The sequence below is a fragment of the Acartia tonsa genome, chromosome 12, assembly GCF_053477335.1.
Source record: "Acartia tonsa isolate MP-2025a chromosome 12, ASM5347733v1, whole genome shotgun sequence".
Lineage (NCBI taxonomy): Eukaryota > Metazoa > Arthropoda > Copepoda > Calanoida > Acartiidae > Acartia > Acartia tonsa.
The window spans coordinates 11056144-11075344 of record NC_137271.1 but is presented as its reverse complement, the minus strand read 5'-3'; the positions used below and the strand labels follow the sequence as shown (position 1 = coordinate 11075344).

General features: G+C 31.1%; 1 protein-coding gene across 4 annotated transcripts in view; it reads left to right on the top strand.

Moving 5' to 3' along the window:
• LOC145333938 (protein diaphanous-like) overlaps positions 1 to 19201 on the top strand; it is a 202676-nt gene that overhangs the window by 149485 nt on the left and 33990 nt on the right. For 3 of the 4 annotated variants that reach the window (XM_080179195.1, XM_080179194.1, XM_080179197.1), the window contains 6 exons: positions 14878 to 14985; positions 15622 to 15678; positions 16389 to 16462; positions 17371 to 17421; positions 17947 to 18033; positions 18595 to 18690. In XM_080179195.1, the coding sequence (XP_080035321.1) occupies positions 14878 to 14985; positions 15622 to 15678; positions 16389 to 16462; positions 17371 to 17421; positions 17947 to 18033; positions 18595 to 18690 (473 nt within the window). Of the gene's footprint in view, positions 1 to 14442; positions 14496 to 14877; positions 14986 to 15621; positions 15679 to 16388; positions 16463 to 17370; positions 17422 to 17946; positions 18034 to 18594; positions 18691 to 19201 lie in introns of those variants that run through there. The other variant, XM_080179196.1, reaches the window with a different exon arrangement.

Genomic DNA, 19201 nt, shown 5'->3' with positions numbered 1-19201 from the left:
AAAAGTTATTATATCGAAATAAGTTTTAAATTCTGTTATAATAAGCTGACTTTAAAAAATAGTAAGAAGTAAAAAAATTAAGGCTAACTTTTGCTTGGTTTAAATCCACAATACGTTCACACACACACACACAAACACACACACACACATACAAAGAAACACACACACTTGAAATGTCTTGAGAAATCTAAATCAGTTTTCTCCATGTATAACTATGTATAAGTATAACTGTGAACATAATTCTGTTACCTACTCCAGTTATTATTTAAGTTGTTAAAACTTAAATTTAGAATAACAAGGATGACAACATCCATAAAAGCGAAGCACTGAAACGGTAGGACAAACGGACATTAACACTTGTATAGTGTTAGAACTTAATTATCATAATATAAATTTATAAGAGTCAAAGCAAAATTGTAAGTAAATTTGTTGAAAAACTGCTTGATACAGGAAAATATTTATGGACATACTTACATTTTTAGGACTTGATTATAGAGTTGCTTCGCTTAATACATTATACTTTGTTGTCCCAGGAATCAATATACCAAAAATCAGACCAATCCGATGATTAGATCACATAAAAATTTGTTGTTAAAAAAGTAAAAAAATCAACATGTTTAAAATGGACGTACGGACATTTTGGTAATGATTATAGAGTTGCTACGCTTTCTAAATCGTACCTAATTACTAAAGGAATCACCATGCAAAATTTGAAATCGATAGGACAATTCTAACATGCCTAAATTAACGGAAAAAGCTATCCGTTACGGACGTACGGACGTACGGACGGACGGACGGACGTACGGACGGACCGACCCTAATTATAGAAAAGCTTTGCTTTTAAAAATATGTAAAATTCATGTTGTGACAGTTAATGTTAATAAAAAATAGTGATTGTTAGAGTTAAATTTTTGAATTAATTAATTGAAATAGATTTTAGTGTTTTTTATGAGCGAAGCCTTTCTATGACTTATCTTATTCGTCTGTTTGTCCTAAGTCTGTATCATCATAGAGAAAAATGTAACAAATCATAATTCTATTTCGTTTTAATCAATTAAATGACATATTATTATAGTATATATGGTTGACATATTATTGACAGCTTAGATTACATTAAATATAATGCTATTCTAATAATGACATGAAGGCCAATCTTAGGTTGCAATAAGAAGCATGTGGAAGGGGGGTAGATTTACCCTACTGACAAATAAATAACTGATAATCTGTATTACACCCTCTCGATTTTGAATTAAGGGGATTGTCAATATATCAGAGTAAAACACTAGAGGGGAAAGGGGTTAAATAACTGTATGTCCCCATCCCAATTGATTTGTGCCGAATCTCAAATGGGCCTTTGGAAATAAACCACTAGTGTTGGGAATATTAACATAGCCAAGTAGCAGGAAATAATTTGCTAGCAGACGAAAAAGGTCCTTAACAGGGGGATTCAGGTAGTTGTCTGGTTATACGTCTATACTATAAATTTATTGTTAATATTACCTTTTACTCTTGGTGCTCACCTCCCCCCCCCCCCTTGGCAACACCCTGTGTACACCAGTGGTTGCAATGTTAACAGAATAAAACTTTAATCAAATTAATCTACATCCCTTCATCCCCCCACATTTATTAGCTAACAAAGAATGAATAGGACAATAGAAATAGTAAACTTTAGCGCTAATGATGGGTTTTTAATTAGATAAACAGGCTTTGACTCCTCCCTCCTTGATCAATATCACTCCTAAAAATAAAGGGAAAGATTGAATTATTATTCATTGTCCTATCACTGTATCCCCTAGTTATTACTGTGAACAGACGGCTCATAATGATTAAACCGAATATCCTTTGATAATTAAATGTTCTATAATATATACTCTAATAGTTTCGCCCCTGGTCTCCACCCCCCCCCCCCCCTTACATACTTATTTTTGTTATATTAACATGATTGATTCTTTCGCAATTGTCCTATCTTTCTTTAATGGTATGCATTTACTTCCGCACATGTAATACACTATCAAATCAATAGAACAGCATATTATTACATCTCGGGCCTCTATTTTTCGTCCATTGTCTTATCCCTTAAGATCTCTTATGTGATGGGGTTAAATAATGGTTTTCTAATGGGTTATATAGAAAAAAAGAAAACATTAAAGGGGGGGGATACACATCCTATTTAAACATTGGATTAGGATAGGTTTTGTTACATTTTAACTATGTTATAAATTAATGTGTTAGTTTCCTGATAAAATACCATGGATTGTCCATAAGAAAAAAAAACTTCTTAACTTTGATTGCACGAGATTAGCCTATTAAGTCTTCATTTTGCATAGTGGTGAGATGCGCCTGTTTCGGGGCAATGCATTTCCCCTTCTCTAATTATTCAGGACGTGCACCTAACATAGCAGTTGTAGGTTTAAACGTCTTTCGTTATGACGTAGTTTGGGTCTGGATCTGGACCTATTACCTTCTGTGTTTTGCGCCAATAGAACTAAAAATTGACACAGAAATCATATGAATTTAGGATTATTTTTCCATGTCCCCAAATGTAGTCGGCTTTTGCGGTTTGACCTCCCCTAGTTACATTGTAAGATGCTATAGTTAAGATAGAGATTTTATATTATTTTTTAGTGTTTCGGAGCCGGGAGCAGCAACTTTTTTGGTGGAGCCGGATCCGGAGCCGTATTTTTATTTAAAACGGCTCCGGCTCCAGATTACCCAAAAATGATTTTTTAAAGTAATATTATAATTTGGCAACGGTCTATTTCCATAGAATAAACTTAAAAACTATTGTTACCTAACAAATGGACACACATCCTTCTACTTTTATATAGCTTTAATCAAATAAAAGCAAAATATTTTATATTATTTATTTTATTTTATCAAATTCAATAATGAACAAAAATTGATATATTCATTTTAAGGTAGGAGCCGGAACAGGAGCCGGAGCCGCATCAAAATTAAACGGCTCCGACACCTTGTTATTTTTCTATAGTAGCTACTTCTTAACTCCGTGCCCAAGAGAAAATATATATACAAGGCTTTAAGCTTCTGAAATTTTATTTGAAGGATTTCCTTGGATAAGTCCGAACTTTGTAACTCTTTTTCTCGTATTCATTCGAATCCGGTGGATAGGAACCGGTTCTCATCCATACGAAAAAACTATGTCTAGCATCATATTATATCCAGCTTTCTACGAATATAAAGATGTACAATCATAAAATAAAAACCAGGTTTTTTTTGCCCGTGCCTTCGGCACCTCGGGGCTAAAAAAACTGGTTTTAATCTTATAATTGTACATTATATATCCGCGGAAAGCTGTTTATAATACGATGCGAGAAATAACTATTAATCTTTCTCATTATGGGCGTATTTCCAGGGATCTAAAGGGATTAGACTATGGCCTTTAAATTGATTTACATCCCCAATGATTGTACACAAGAATACCCCTTCTCTAGATTACAATAAGTAGTTAGAAAATATAGACTAACAAATCAGGCTTCAAAAAAAGTCCCCAAAGTTGTTAAGCCTAGGTATAAATAACAAAACGTTATTATAAAACTTTGGGAACTAGTATAATAAATAGCCCATTGTCTCCTTCCTCCATTTTTAGCTTACGTGCATTGACAGACAGACGGACGGACGGACTAGACTATAGAGTAGCTGCGCTGCTGACAAGGAAAATAATTAAAGTTAAAATTAATGTAAATTCTCATCTGCTTACTGATTATTTTAGAACATGAAACCTAATTATAATTAATCATTCTATTTAACAAGGAAGCCCTACCAAAACATCTCAGAATTTTAAGTTGATCTAATTTTAGTAATTTTTATGCTAGCAAAAGTTTTAAATAGAAGTTAAAACTTAAGTGCAAATGTAAATTTAAAGGAGATATTTGTCAAATGAAATATGACTATTCCGGAAGGGATTTTAAATTTAGTAGTTTTAACATTAGTTCGTATTTAATTGATATTTTAGTCTTTTGTTCGTACTTGGTGCACGGTTTTTCATGTACTTTCCTTTACTTATATTGTTGGTGTTTTGTTTGTTTAATTCTTTCTAATATGATATTTGATTTTAAAGTGAAATCTTTTAATATAAGTTTATTAGGGCTCCGTTTCGTTAAAAAAGTTCTCAGAGTAATGGATATATTATTACTTGGAACTTACACCACATTTTTATATTCTCTAATAAAGTGAACTCTGTAGCAGGCTAAAATAACGATCTTCCCCATACCCCTGCTTTACCCCATTCCTTCCCCCTACTGGATAAACGGCCCGTCCAATAAAAGCAAGGGGATATTGCAACCTATATTGGTGACAATTTTTCTCCTGTCATAATATCCACGTATATTCTACATCCATTCTGAGAGTTTATTCTGCACAGAAAACATATGGTGTTCATTCAATAATACAAAACTTAAGAAAATGTTTTAAGGGACTCCTTAAGAAGAAATGGTATAGTTGGGGTGTCTACCCGTCAACTTAAATTTTAGTCATATAAATATAAAAAGGGATGGGGTTGAATATTTTTTTTAGAAAACTGTAGCTATTTTCCTTTAGATGGTATTAACCCTCCCCTAAAATAGATATAAACAAGGATGACAACATCCATAAGTAGCGAAGCATAAACAATTAAATAAGAATTTAGATATTATTTGACAAAAGCATGTATATTAGGAAAAAGTCACGAAACCTTTTCAACATTTGTTTTTAATTTCTTAATATTTATTTATATTTCAGTACTATGACTAACAGACTGACGGTCAAAGTAAATTACATACTGGATGCTTAGAACAACGGGAAATTTAATTTTGATATTTTTAACTACAAAAATTAAAAAAAAAACGGACCATAAACACCAAAGATATGAAGAAAAATGTGAAAAATATAAAAATAGCCAAAAACCTGCAAAAAGGCAGTCTGACCGCCATTGATGTGTTCTTGAAACGAAAGGAAGTTTAATTTTGATATCTATAACTGAAAAACTTTGGAAATTGGGCCATAAACACCAAAGGTATGGAGAAAAATGTGAAAAATACAAAAATAGCCTAAAACCTGCTTAAAGGCAGTCTGATCGTCATAGTTGTTTTCTTGAAACGATAGGAAATTTAATTTTGATTCTATAACTGAAAAAATTTTGGAAATCGGACCATAAACACCAAAGATATGGAGAAAAATGTGAAAAATACAAAAATAGCCTAAAACCGGCTAAAAAGCGGTCCTATCGCCATTGATGTTTTATAGTTAATTGTGCTCCTTGATAATGGGAATGTTGTCAAAAAATTTCAGCCTTTTATCTTTTATAGGAGCCGAGAAAATCACGTTTCCCCCAAACTAAGACGGACATACGGACAGACGGACATACGGACAGACGGACAGACGGACAGACGGACATTTCAAATTATAGAGTAGCTTCGCTACTAAAAACTTTTACTGGATACCAATAAGAAACAGAACTGTTAGGGAGAACCAAATCGGAATAAAACCCTGCCAGTTTTTTTTTCTTAAGTCTTCAAATTTAATTAAGTTCGCGAAAACGCCAAGCGATTATACAAAAAATCATTTTTCATAATGAAATTAGAATATTTTGACGTTTAGCTGTTCTAAATCAATTTAGAACATTTATTAATAAAAATGTAAATCTTGAGAAATGTTTCCTTTACATGGGTAGTTCAGTATCTAGGCTCCTAGCATTCAGGGGTTCTGTATTCAGGTTAGAAATATAGCCTAAAAACAATATATTATAGCCTAAAACCAGCCCAGAACCCAAGTAAAGCTTCCCTACCTAAAAAGGAAAACCAATCAGTTCCGTATTTATTAAAATCTTAAGCAACAAACAAAAGAAAACCTTAATTTTTAGATTTAACTAAAAAAAATAACTGCTCCAAAGTTTGAATATGGTATTTATTTTGCTTGGTCGAACTTAGCAGGCGATTTCAAAGGATTTGAAGAAAACTAGTAGTTCTTAAATAAATAGGTAGATGTTCTCTAAAACCAAATAATTTTGTGTAATCAAATATTAGCCATAGCCATTTTTTTTAGAATATTAGCCACATTTTTTACAACTTCGAGAGTTATAGTGACCACATTTTGAACTAATTTCTTTTAAATATGTCAGACAGCAAAAATTTGGGGATAACTGCTAAAAATGTGTCCAAAGAGTGGTTTTCGCCATAAGTATTACCTTGTTGTCTGTAGATTATAATTTGAATTGAATGAGATCTCTACTTTAGGGAAGTTTCATAGAAGCTCTAGGATGCTTTTTGGACGTTTTGGTTTTGATTTAAGTCTAGCGATGGTTTTAGGCTTTTTCCCCATACCTTTCCCTCTGAAAACGGAGCACCTGGGTGCTAGGGGTGCCACCGTTTGTTCTTTAAATATTACACTATGCCTTCAACTTATGTCATTAAAATCTTATCATGTTTTCAAGAACTTTAGGTAGATACTTTTTGCTGTATTTTTTTTTTGTAAAAATATAAAATGAAATACCAAATGGCAAATACTTTTAAAACTTCTTGTCACACTACCTTATTCAACCATATACCAATGGATGTATAATTACTTGGATCTTGCACCAGATTTTCATATTCTATAATAAAGTGAACTTTGAAACGAGCTATGTTTGACAATCTTTCTTTTACCCCATCCTCTTTCCTCCTACTGGATACACGGCCCGACCAATAAATGCGGGAGGAAATTGCAACCTAATTGACAACAATTTTTCTGGTGTTAATTCATCCACTTATATTCTACATCTATACCTTATTGAATAGCCAGAAGTTCAAAATCATTGTTTTATTTCATTATATCACAATTTTTAAAAATATCAATCTGTTTTCTAATTGGATTTTATACGGTTTATCCACCATTTAAGTGGTTACTGTGAAATTTTAGACCATTGAAAAACTAATTTAACTCAAAGCCAACTTTTCCCCCGCCCTTTTGGGCATGCCTTGACTGTCATCAATAAAGAATGGCTGTTTCAACTAGGTATCGCTCGTTGGTTAGATTTTTTCCAGTGTGGCTTCGAAACTGATTAATATCCGCTTGATTAGAATCGGTCCTAAGCCATAATGAATAATCATGTATGTCATAATATTACAGACAATTTTCCACGAACAATTAAATAAAAATTATAAAATCAATACCAGTGTTTGTTTCAATTGAATATCTGTGAAGATCTGTCTATAATACGATGCCATAAAGAACTCAAACTTTAGGTTTTGAAAAACTCTTTTAGAGTCCCTCTAACGAATAATATGATTCAGAGAAGTAAGAACTATTAATTTTAATGATATAAATGTTAATCTTTAGAAACATGGCAAACTGCTCAAAAAGTAACGTTTTAATCTGGATTTTACACGGGTAAAATGATAAATAAATAGACATGACAAATCTTTAAAACATATATCATTAACATTTCATTGTTTTTCATTTGTAGTGGAGTTATATCATGTTACTTAAAAAGGTTGCTTTGTTATCTTTATTTTTAACAACTACAGCATTTTAGTGTAAAATAAAATTCAGATAAACAGAGCATTTTTCCAAATAATGTATATCATTGACGATTGTAAAAGTTACTGGCGGAATTTTTTTCTTTACAGTAATGAATGTAGAATATACGTGGATATTGTAATAGGGGGAAAATTGTACTAAACATTTAGGTTGCTATTTTCTCTGTAATTTAATGGTCAGCTCGTTTATTCAGTTTCAGGGGAGGGGATGGGTAAAGGTTTTTTTTAGCCCGCTACAAGTTTAACTTTATTATAAACATCAAAATCTAAGATCCAAGTAATAATAAATCTATTAGTAGAGTATTGATTTTTAAACCTATTTTCCTCTGCCTTTAGTTTTGGGTTGTAGAAATGTTATTATTTTAATTCCAGGGTATTAGCTGTGTAACGTCAGGGGTTGTATCCACTAAAATATTATGAGCTTTGTATTCAAGTATGGCAATCAGAATCAGTTCGGATTAATCCACATATTTTTAACCAAATATCATAATCCGAAATTCAAAATTTGTGTTTGTATTGATGAATGGATTGATGATTTACTAGGATTTTAATATTCTGATTATGATTTGACATATATAGCTCCTTGACTGGTTTTAGACTAGATATTCCTTTCTTAGGATAAATTAAAAAATATCTCTTTCTTTACCCCCCCCCCCCACTTTGTTTAAAGAGTCATTAAATGCTAGGGACGTTACCACTACTGGATATTTGAAAAACCCAAAATTTGTATGAATACGTGCCCCGTAAAATATAAAACTACAAGTGGGCCAAAATTAAGACAGACTACAAATATTAATGACTGCCAAGATATATTTTATGCTTCCAAATATATTACATGGGGCTCTGTGTTGAAAGGAGTAGAGCTGCTCTTTAAATGACTTTAAAATTACACTGGTATTCAAAGTTTTAATTACTACGTTATCTTATTCGTTAGTTTAAAACTTAGTGTACTTTAATTGAATCTTTATTACTTCTTTTAGACAAATAATTTTATTTACCAACATATCCCAAATCAATTTAAAATATAATACACTGGTTCCCAAATTTTTATAACTATATTATTCTCTGGTTAAAAAAAATTGTAAACCTCAATTGATTTGTTCAATCTACTAGTGCATATATTTTTCAACCAATAATTTTAATCTACAGAAAGGATAAATATAGATTGTATAAGGATCCCTGTGTTTGGGAATAGGATAAATTCATGTGAAACATTTGCACCTAGGTATGATGGTCCATGAAATGTTTTTCCTGAATTAATAAGTAAACTTAAAATAAAATGATCAAATCCCCATGGGTATTTCTTATAGAATCATCATATTAAATTGAAGCTTTACAAAAAAAAATATTGATAGCCTCAAGAATTGTATGATACCTAAGTTACTTGACTTTTAAAAGAATTTGAATTTTTTACTTGAAAAAGTGATAGTTCATATATTTATGCATTTTTGTGATTGCTTTATAAGAACAATAAGAAATACAACAGATCTAAAATAATTCGATGGCTGGCAGCGGGTATGGGTAATACAGTAAAGCCGACAACAAAATAAAAATTAATCAAAATCCAACAATGCACTCGGCTAGAGTAAACGCGCTAAGAAATGGGCCTTTTTGTACCTTTACTTGCGCTGCTTGCTAAGCTGTTTGGCTGTTTTAAACAAAGTAGTGGTCTTTTTGTTTTGATTTTAATTTTTTAATTTAGCAGCCTTTACAATAAGTGAAAAAACCTAGGACTACTAAGGTTTTAAGCTATTTTCTTGGTAGTGTGGAACACCTCGCATCCTCTGTTAAAAACTTATATTTCAAAACTAAAATCAATAGGGGGGGGGGGGGGTAAACACACCCTTTTTCGTTAAATTAAATTGGCAAAGTCCAAGAATATAAGATTCCATCTAAATGGAAGTGGTTATTTCAGATAGAAGTTTGAAGCCCTCTTTTGTACTGCAATTCAGATATGAAGACATAAATTTGAAGTATAAATGTCATTGCTACAAATAAAGTTCTTTTTAAAAAAATATCTTTTGTGAGGGGATAACTTGTCCAAAGATATTTGCATTACAGGGCGTCTAAAATTAATTTTCATCAAAATTATTGAGATTCAATGAAAATAAATATGAATAGTTATTTCTCGCATCGTATTATAAACGGCTTTCCGCGGATATAGAATGTACAATCATAAGATTAAAACCAGTTTTTTTAGCCCCGAGGTGCCGAAGGCACGGGCTAAAAAAACTGGTTTTAATCTTATGATTGTACATTTTTATATTCGTAAAAAACTGGATATAATTCGATGCTAGACATAGTTTTTTCGTATGGATGAGAACCGGTTCCTATCCACCGGATTCGAATGAATACGAGAAAAACAATTAGGTTTAAACTAAAGACAACAAGATCTTAATGGAGAAATAAAAGAAACCACACTACTTAAATGTAGATCTTTAATATTTTTTCAACAAATGGATGGAAGGCTTTCATTCTTTTTATAAAAAAAATTACTTGCCTTTCGTTTTATTGTATGTTAGTCTGTATATCTGGCATGAATATTAAGTATATATTTGTTGAAAATTAATTTTGCGGGCACCCAGTATTTCTTATTGTGTGTGTGTGTGTGTGTGTGTGTGTGTGTGTGTGTGTGTCTGTCATAATTATTGTCAGATATTTTGACAGATTTTTGTCAAGTAAGACAATGCATAATAAAAGCATATCTTGCCCGCAGCTAGGGTCATTTTGGTACAGTTGCCAACTAGGCTTTAGATATGCCATAATATTTATTCCAGTATGGCTTTAAAACCGACTAATATCCTCTGCATTAAAACTGGATTTAAGCCATACTGAAAAATCATGTATCGTATCGCATTATATCCATTTACCTACGAATATTAAAATGTACAATCACAATATTAAAACCTTATAATTTTACAATTTTATATCCGCGAAAAATAATACGATGCGATAGATAACTATTCATGTTTGTTTATATTTCGGTCTACAAAGAAAGTTGATGTGCAAGAGGCCAGGGACTTTAAGGGATAAGACAATGGATGATAAATTGATGTTCACTTCCAATAATAATAAATTAAGACTATTTCTTAATTAGACTAAAATTGTTGGCGGAAACGTTTAAACACTGCAAGTTTGGTCAACCAAAACAAAATTTGATAATAGTTGCAGAGATTATGTATACCAATGTTTCCTTCTTTCTGAAGGAGGCATAAAATATTTAAATAAATGAATTGGAGAAAGATTAAACTTTTTAACATTTATGTTTGTTTGATAAAAATAAAAATTATATATTGTTCTTACTACTGACAACTGACCAAGTAGTGGGGGCCTTTTCGCTTCTAGCAAATATTGCTTTCTGCTCTTTTGTAGCGTCTTGGCTGTGTTTATAGTTCCGACTCTATTGGCTGATATTCAAAGACCCAATTGATACAGTTTTTATTTTCCCGGTTATTTTTGTTATAGCTTGAGTTGGTAACTTTGTTAAAATTTAGATTTAAATTCAAAGATCATGTAATACGGCGGTTGTCCTACAAAGCCACAAAAAATCACGTCGAAATTTCTATTACACTTTAAAACTTTATCATATCATTGCTGTTTTCTATCTGACGTTCATTAAGGCTAATGCGTCTTTAAATTAATGAACAGTTTATTTAAAACTAGCAACTACGCCCCTAGCACCTAGGGGCTCTGTATTCAAATGGACAGAGAGGGGCTATAAAGAACCTTTTAACAATCTCAAAACTTGAATCTAAAAGTAAATAGCCTAAAACACACAGGACCTAGGATGTGATATTAACTTAAACTTATTTACTTTTGGATTATATTGTTGTTCGCTAATCATGGACATAGAAAAACTTGCAGGTTTGAAAAGACACCAATACTGCAAGGCAATAGCATATAAAATTAGAATTAGATACAACTCTTATCAACCACTATTCTAGAGGATTGAAGGATAAGTTAATCCGAGAGAGAGGGGACATTGTGCTGTTTGTTGCACTAGTCCCCATAATTTTGAAATAACTTATTCGCAAGCTAAACAACTATAGTGACTTTTGTTTAATTTTGATTAGTTGGTTCATTAAGTTAATTCCAAACGTTTTAACCACTAATATTAATCTACAGAAATGGTAACTCTGTATATTACCATTGGGGATGTACGTCAATTTATCAGTCATTTATCCCTGTACGTTAATAATGATCAGTAATAAGACAAAATGACAATTTTTCTGCATTTATTTTAAAAGTGTAAAACAAATATCAAAAAGTTGTATAAAATTAAATAAAAGTTTTAACTTAATACTAGATGCTACTCCCCTAACATCTACTTGTATTTTGAGACAGAATAATGACTTGATTTTTATAAAACGAAAAAAAATCTAAAATATTTGTCAAAGAACTCATTCCTTTATCTTTGTAATTATGTCATAAATCTAGACCACTAAAGTAACTTAATTACTTTATTTGTATACTTCAAATAAAATTCTAACTGTCAACATCTTCTAAATATAAAAGGATAAAAGATACTTTGATATTAAGCACATTTAATGTTAAAATGTTCAAAAAAAAAGTTTATTTATTTTATAAAGAGAGGGGTAGGTTTCTGGTAGAATCCGTAAAGGTTATGTGTTATAAGTTAAAAACAGTAGTAGAACGATAAAAATTTATGTTAACTTTTTTAAGCCTTAAAACACACACCTTTACGGATTCTACCAGAAACCTACCCCTCTCTTAAAATCAAAAAGGTTATGAAAGAAAATTATTTCATTTTATAATTGCTTTCAAATTTCAGTCTCATTCTTCACAGTTTTTACTTTTTATCAGCTACGCCACTACACATTGTTTAATCCTTGTTGTTTTTGCAAATTGCGAGTGAAATTGTATACATTAATGGAATGCTATATGAAATTCTAGAAATTTTTTCCTTGCTTTAATTATGTCTAGAATTTGTATTAACAAGGATATCAACATACATAAAAGCGAAGCTCTGAAACGGTAGGACAAACGAACATCAATACTTGGACTGAAAAAGCATAATATAAATGTATAAGTCTAAAGAAAGTTGTCTGAAAATTTGTTGCGAAAGGGCTTAAATATGGGATACTTTTGAAGGAAATTCTTACCTTTTTTGGACTTGATTATAGAAAAGCTTCGCTTTTAACAAGGATGGCAACATTCCCAATCAGCAAAGTACAGAAACCAAGTCTTCGCTTGTAAGAACACAATGTTCTTTACAGCATTACCAACGGATAAGATTAACTTTATGTTCATGGACAAGAGAAATGTTCAAACAAAAATAGCGCTCTATCTTTAATAAAATCGCGTATATCCAATAATTTTTCCTTTAAAAATCAAATGCTACGCATGGCCATACCAAAATACTTACAGACAAAATGATTTATAGACCTAAAATTATTTGGTAAGAGGAATCACTACAAAAAATCAACAGACTATCTTTAATAGAAGCTGGGAAAATCACGTTACCCCATAGCTTTACAGACAAAGTTAGTTAAAGTAGCTTCACTTCTAAAAGCAAGGAGACCTTAATAAAAGCAAAGTTTAACAAAACGAAAGCTTTACTTAAAAATGTTTCATTTAAATCTTGTATTAAATTGAGATTTTTTTCACTTTTTTAGCATTTGTATTTAGAAACTTAATTTGATATTAGAAATATGGCAAAATTATGTGAATTTTCTCACAGAGAGGTATTAAGATTAATGGTTTCTAGGGATTAATCCCACTTTTTTAAAGTAGCGAATCTTCTCCATAATCTAAAGTGACGCCTATGTGTAATACTTAGGTAAGAATTGCATCATTTTACTGTAATTTAGCTGAAATTTGTCGTGAAGATTCCGTTTACCAATGGGCATCTAATCAATAAGACTCTAGATGTGTTTTATTGTCAAAGTTTTTTAGTAAATTAATTTTATGATTTTCATCACTTATGGTCCGTTGATGTTGTCAACTTGTCATCCTTGTTTTATCAGTATTTTATTATTTACTAAGTTTATTTGCGATAACTTTTATTTAATGAAATCTTCCAATTTTTAACATGTACAAAACGGCCTGCTTAATTGCTTCAAGATCCATGTCAGATCTATATAGGAAATAAATGTCTATAAACGAGCTCAAGTTTTCCAAGGAATATTTGTTTAAAACTCATAGTGCTCCAATAATCCATAATAAACTCTCATTTCCCAGAACGATAAGACCCATTATTTTACTTTATTAAAAAGAAATTCCTTTTTCTAATTTCATGTTGCTATTTACCTTATATCAATGTATTTAATTTCTAATCATAAAAAAGAAAATTTAAATTTATAAAATAATAAATGTAAGAAAACTCTGTTTTAAAAGAATTCGATTGTGGCGACACTTTGTGTGTTCAAATATTAAACTAAAATTGTAATCATCATCATTAACCCTTTGTTGATGGTAATGTAAAGAAAAAATATAATTTAAAAAATCTTTTTAAAATCATTTAGATTATTAAATATTTACTTTCTTTTAGATAGTAATGCCGGGTGAGGAAAATAGATTTATTGAGAAATAGATATGCATATAGAAAACTAGCCAATAGGGAGATAATTATATCGAGCCAACTCTAGTACTTATTATATTTCTAAACCAAAGTGTTATGATCAACCTGGTTACATAAGAAACCAGGGCTATTTCATAACTTGATGATATTAAAGAAATCATATCAAATTAGAAACTTTATAATAGGAAGGGAGGAAAGAATAAAGAGAAAAAAAGGGAATTCTCTCATCCTGTCAGACCATTAGAGTTTAAAGAAAAAATAAGTAAAAGTTAAAGGCTACAATAAAAGCTGCTGACATACTTTCAAAACTTAGTATAGCTGTAAGAGTAGTTGCGCTACTTAAAAAAATAAATCAACCTTTTTTTCTGAAATTAAATTCTATGGTAATTTAGATTAAAATGGCGTAGTACAAAATGTCTAATTTAAATCGGAAACATAGTTTCGTAAGTATTTTTGATAGTTTCTTAGATTATTTTCAGACTTGTGTTTCTCTTACTATTTAGTAATTAATTTGTATTTGTAATACATACATCTAGTTTTTACATCTGATTAAATTATAATTTTAATTGACACATGTGACCTACGTCTTTATTGAAACTTTACTTTCATATTTGGGTGCCACATGTTCCCAATAAACCTATAAAAACTTTCATGGATCATGGTTCAAAACTATTAATTAAGTTTTCTAGATAATTTTCTTACATTTCACACATCAAAGTTAAGTTTTAAATCCCCCCCCCTCCTCCAAAAATGCTTTGACGCCCTTGTTGATAACCCTACAGGTTTTCTAAATGCGCAACTTTTAATATTATTTTTTTTGTTTAGCTGGACAAGATGGTGGGTGGCCTTGGCGGAGGCAAGGGAAAAGGCCGCCCTGGATTTGGACCACCTGTAAACATTGCCAGACCAAATTCCCTCGGAGATTTCAATGAGGTAATTGTTATTTATTGCATCGTATTATGGACAGCTTTCAGCGACTATTGAAATAAAAAAAATGTAAGATTTAAACCTGTTTTGTTAGCCTCGAGGGGCCGAAGGCCCGAGGTAAAAAAATTGGTATTAATATTATGATTTTAATTTTGTCTAGGTATAATACGATGCTATACATGATTTTTCAGTATAGCTGAGAAACGTTTCTCATCCACCGGATATTAATCGGCTTCGAAGCCATACTAAAAAAGATATACGGTTCAAATTTATCCATTCCAAATAGTAATACTAATGTGCATCTATTCTATAACTTACTATGTCTGTCTGTCCGTCTGTTATGCTATGACTGGGATGGAAATTCCTATTTCCTTCACAATTTAAGTACTTTCTACTAATTGAGGTTTTCATTTCTGTTTAGTACTAGTTCTTGGGGGTAGAAACTCTCTTGAGAGGTTGTATATACTCTCCCCAAAAATAGATGAAAACCTTATTTGTACCTATAAGAAGCTTCACTTCAAAGATGAACCCTTTAGATCCCGTAATTAAAATACATAGACAGAAAGACAGACAACGTATCTTTTTTATATTAGGATAAATAATGATTTGAAATTTTCTAATTTTTTTTTTCATGTTTTTCAGCAAGGAGATGAAGAGGGGTGGAGTATAGACAAAATGAGTGATAATGACATTATGGATGTAAGTATTTTTATTATTTTTTATTTCAAGCGACTACGCCACTAGAGGCCACTAGGGGCACTTGAGGGAGTGGGGGGGGGGGGATAAGTCAACCAACCTTTTTTTTCTAGAGGCGATTTCTCTAGAGGAGGAGGGTTAAAATAGTTTCTGAACCTACATTAAGCTTCAATGTAAAGGCGAACCAATTTAGTCCAGCGGTTAGCAAGATCTTGAGCTACAGACATAAACAGACAAGACATTCTATTACTTTCATGAAAGTGTAACAAGGACGATACGTATAAAATAGTAGCGAAATCACATGCGGTTTCAGATCATGTGCAATCGTGGGGAGTGATGGGGAAGGTAATGGAAATGAAATGAATGTGGAAGAGAAGGGGATGGTATGGGAAAGGGAAGTTTATGCGTGTAAAGTAATTGTTATTTATCGTATCGTATTATAGACAGCTTTCCGCGAATATTAAAATATGAAATTACACGATTAAAACTAGTTTTGTTAGTCCCAAGGGCCCGAAGGCCCGGTTCTAACAAAACTGGCATGATTTAATGATTTTTATTGTAATATTCCTAGAAAATTGTTTGTAATACCATGCTTTACTTTTCAGTAAACCGGTTCTAATCCATCGGATATCAATCGGGTTCGAAGCCATTCTGGAATATCAATTCTTCTACAATACAGCATTAAAATTATACGATAACAATATATTATTAAGGAATTTGAGAAAATGTTGGAGAATATGAATTTAAATGAAGAGAAGAAGGAACCACTAAGATTACTTCCTCTAAGGTAAACTAACTTTTAAAAGCGAAGCTTTTCTAAAATTTGGATGAGTCGGTCCGTACATAACGGATAGCTCTTTTTGTTAATTTAGGCATGTTAGAATTATCCTATCGATTTCAAACTTTGTATGATGATTCCTATAGGAGTTAGGTATGATTTAATAAGCGAAGCAACTTTATAATCGGTACCAGAAAGTTCGTAAGTCCATTTTAAACGTTTTGCCATTTAGCAATAAATTTTTATGTGATAAAATTATCCTATTGGTCTGATACATGAAATACTAATTCCTAGGACAACAAAGTAAATGTTATTAGCTAAGCATCTCTATTAATCAAGTCCTAAAAATGTAAGTATGTCCATAAAAATTATCCTGTATTTAGGTAGTTTTTCAACAAAATTACTTAAAAATTTGTTTCGAAATTGTAATTTATAATTCTGATTATTCAGTTCTTACACTCTACAAGTGTTAATGTTCATTTGTCTTACCGTTTCAGAGCTTCGCTTTTATAGTTGTTATCATCCTTGTTTTCTTGAAAATAAATATTTAATAATATAATGAGGGAGGGAGGGGAGATTGGGCTGTTTATTACACTAGACCCCCAAAGTTTTATAATAACGTCTTCTTATTCGTTGGCTCAACAACCTTTTATTGAATTAGATTGGTTGGTTGTTTACTTGAGTGCCTAAACGTTTCAGCCACTAGTTGTAATCTACAGAAGGGGTATTTTTGTATATTATCATTAAGAATTGTCTTGTTTACAATGTTAATTTTTACTTGGCTAGCTTATCCTCTTCCAAATTACTTAGAATTTTAGAACCCAGATGAAACTTATTTTAAATATTACAATAATTGAAAAAAATCAAAAATATAATACCTATTGCAATCTTTATCTAATTTTTTGTTTTAATTTCAGTAAAAAGAGAGATATGTTACAAATGAACCTCAAACAAACGAACAGAAACAGGTATATTTTGATTTCCAGTGTGGCTTTGAAACTGATTAATATCCGCTGGTTTAGAACCGGTTCTTAGCCATACTAAATTGCCATAGCAGCGTATTATAGACAATTTGAAATATTAAAATAAAATTAATGCCAGTTTTGTTAGTCTGGGATTTCGAAACCTCGAGGTTAACAAAATGGGTTTTGATCTCTTAATTTTTATTTTAATATTCGCGGAAAGCTGACTCTAATACGAAGCGATAAATAACTATTATTAAATTTCAAATATTAGGACATCTGGAATACTCTGTTTCTACGGGGAGGATAGGAACATTGGGCTGGCTTGGTGTCAAAAATATTAAAAAATTTTATTGGCTGGTTCCAAGCTAGTTGTCTCAAAACTTTTACACTAATAATTTTTATCTACAGAATGGGTAATTTTGTTTACAATTATTGGGGATGTGTATCAATTTATTTTACGACATAAATTCTCCTGTCATAATATCCACATATTCTAAATCCATTGTAAGAAGATTGTAAATATTTCAGATTGGACTCGCCCACAGATTATATCCAGTACTTATCAAGTCCGGAGTTATCCTTGCAGAAAAAGTATAGCTGTGTCGAGTCATTAAGGTAATTTTTTTTTAAATTGGCAGGTATTTTAATAGATATCAGAGCTCGGCAGCCAGCCGCGCGCTTAAACTTAAACCCTTTTAAATGAGTTGAAGAAAAAAAATTGAAAAAGGTATTGTCATATTTGAACAAGGTTTAGACTTCCAGCTTATAGCCGGCTGCCGAGCTCTAATAAAATTTTTATAATTCTTAGGTTGCTTAGTAAAATTTTTTTAATTCTTAGGTTGCTTAGTAAATTTTTTTTAATTCTTAGGTTGCTTAGTAAATTTTTTTAAATTCTTAGGTTGCTTAGTAAAAAAAATTTTAACACTTATTACTATTCAATTACTTTTGAAAATAGTGGAAGTTTTGTATGGTATTATATAAGATCTTTTAAATATTAAAAACAAAATTTATAATTAGTTCAGACTATGTATATTACACTTTTCTGTTTTTTTTTAACTATTAGCTAAACATTAACTGGTAATGCGGTTACCAAGATCTTACACTTCAGACAGACAAACATCTTTCTACTTTGTATGATCGTTTATAAGTAAGATTATCATAAAACTGTATTTTCAGAGTGGCATTAACCAACAACAGTCTGGAATGGGTCCAGGATTTCGGACAGAAAGGGTTAAAACAGGTTCTCTCTGTACTGCAAGAGTGCTTCAGAAAGTAAGTTTATAATGTCGTCGTTAATAAGCGTAGCTCCTCTATATTAAAGGAGTCTTTTTGTCTGTACGACCGGTTAACGACAATTTCAAATTTTAGACTATATTAAATGTTTCAAGATATTTTTATAAATATTGAATTTACACTTAAGTTGTTTTCTTTTATAAATTCCACTAGTGGCTGCGCCCCAGGCATTTGAATAGCTAGGAAAGTATAAAATAGCCTAAAACCATCCAATGACATACGTGAAGCTTCCAGTAAATGGAGAACTCAATCGGTACAGTAGTTATTGAAATCTTGAGCTACAGACAAAAAAAACTTACTACATATATAATAGGATTATTATTTTACTGTTAGGTTTAGTACCTACTGAAATGATTCAGTATATATAAAAGTAAGAAATGGAATGTTTAGAAATAGATGTTTTGTATTTCCTTTTTAACGTTTCAATTTTAAAAGCATGTTTTATGTTGTTTAAAACTTAAAAATTATCAAGACAGAATTTTTGAGAAAC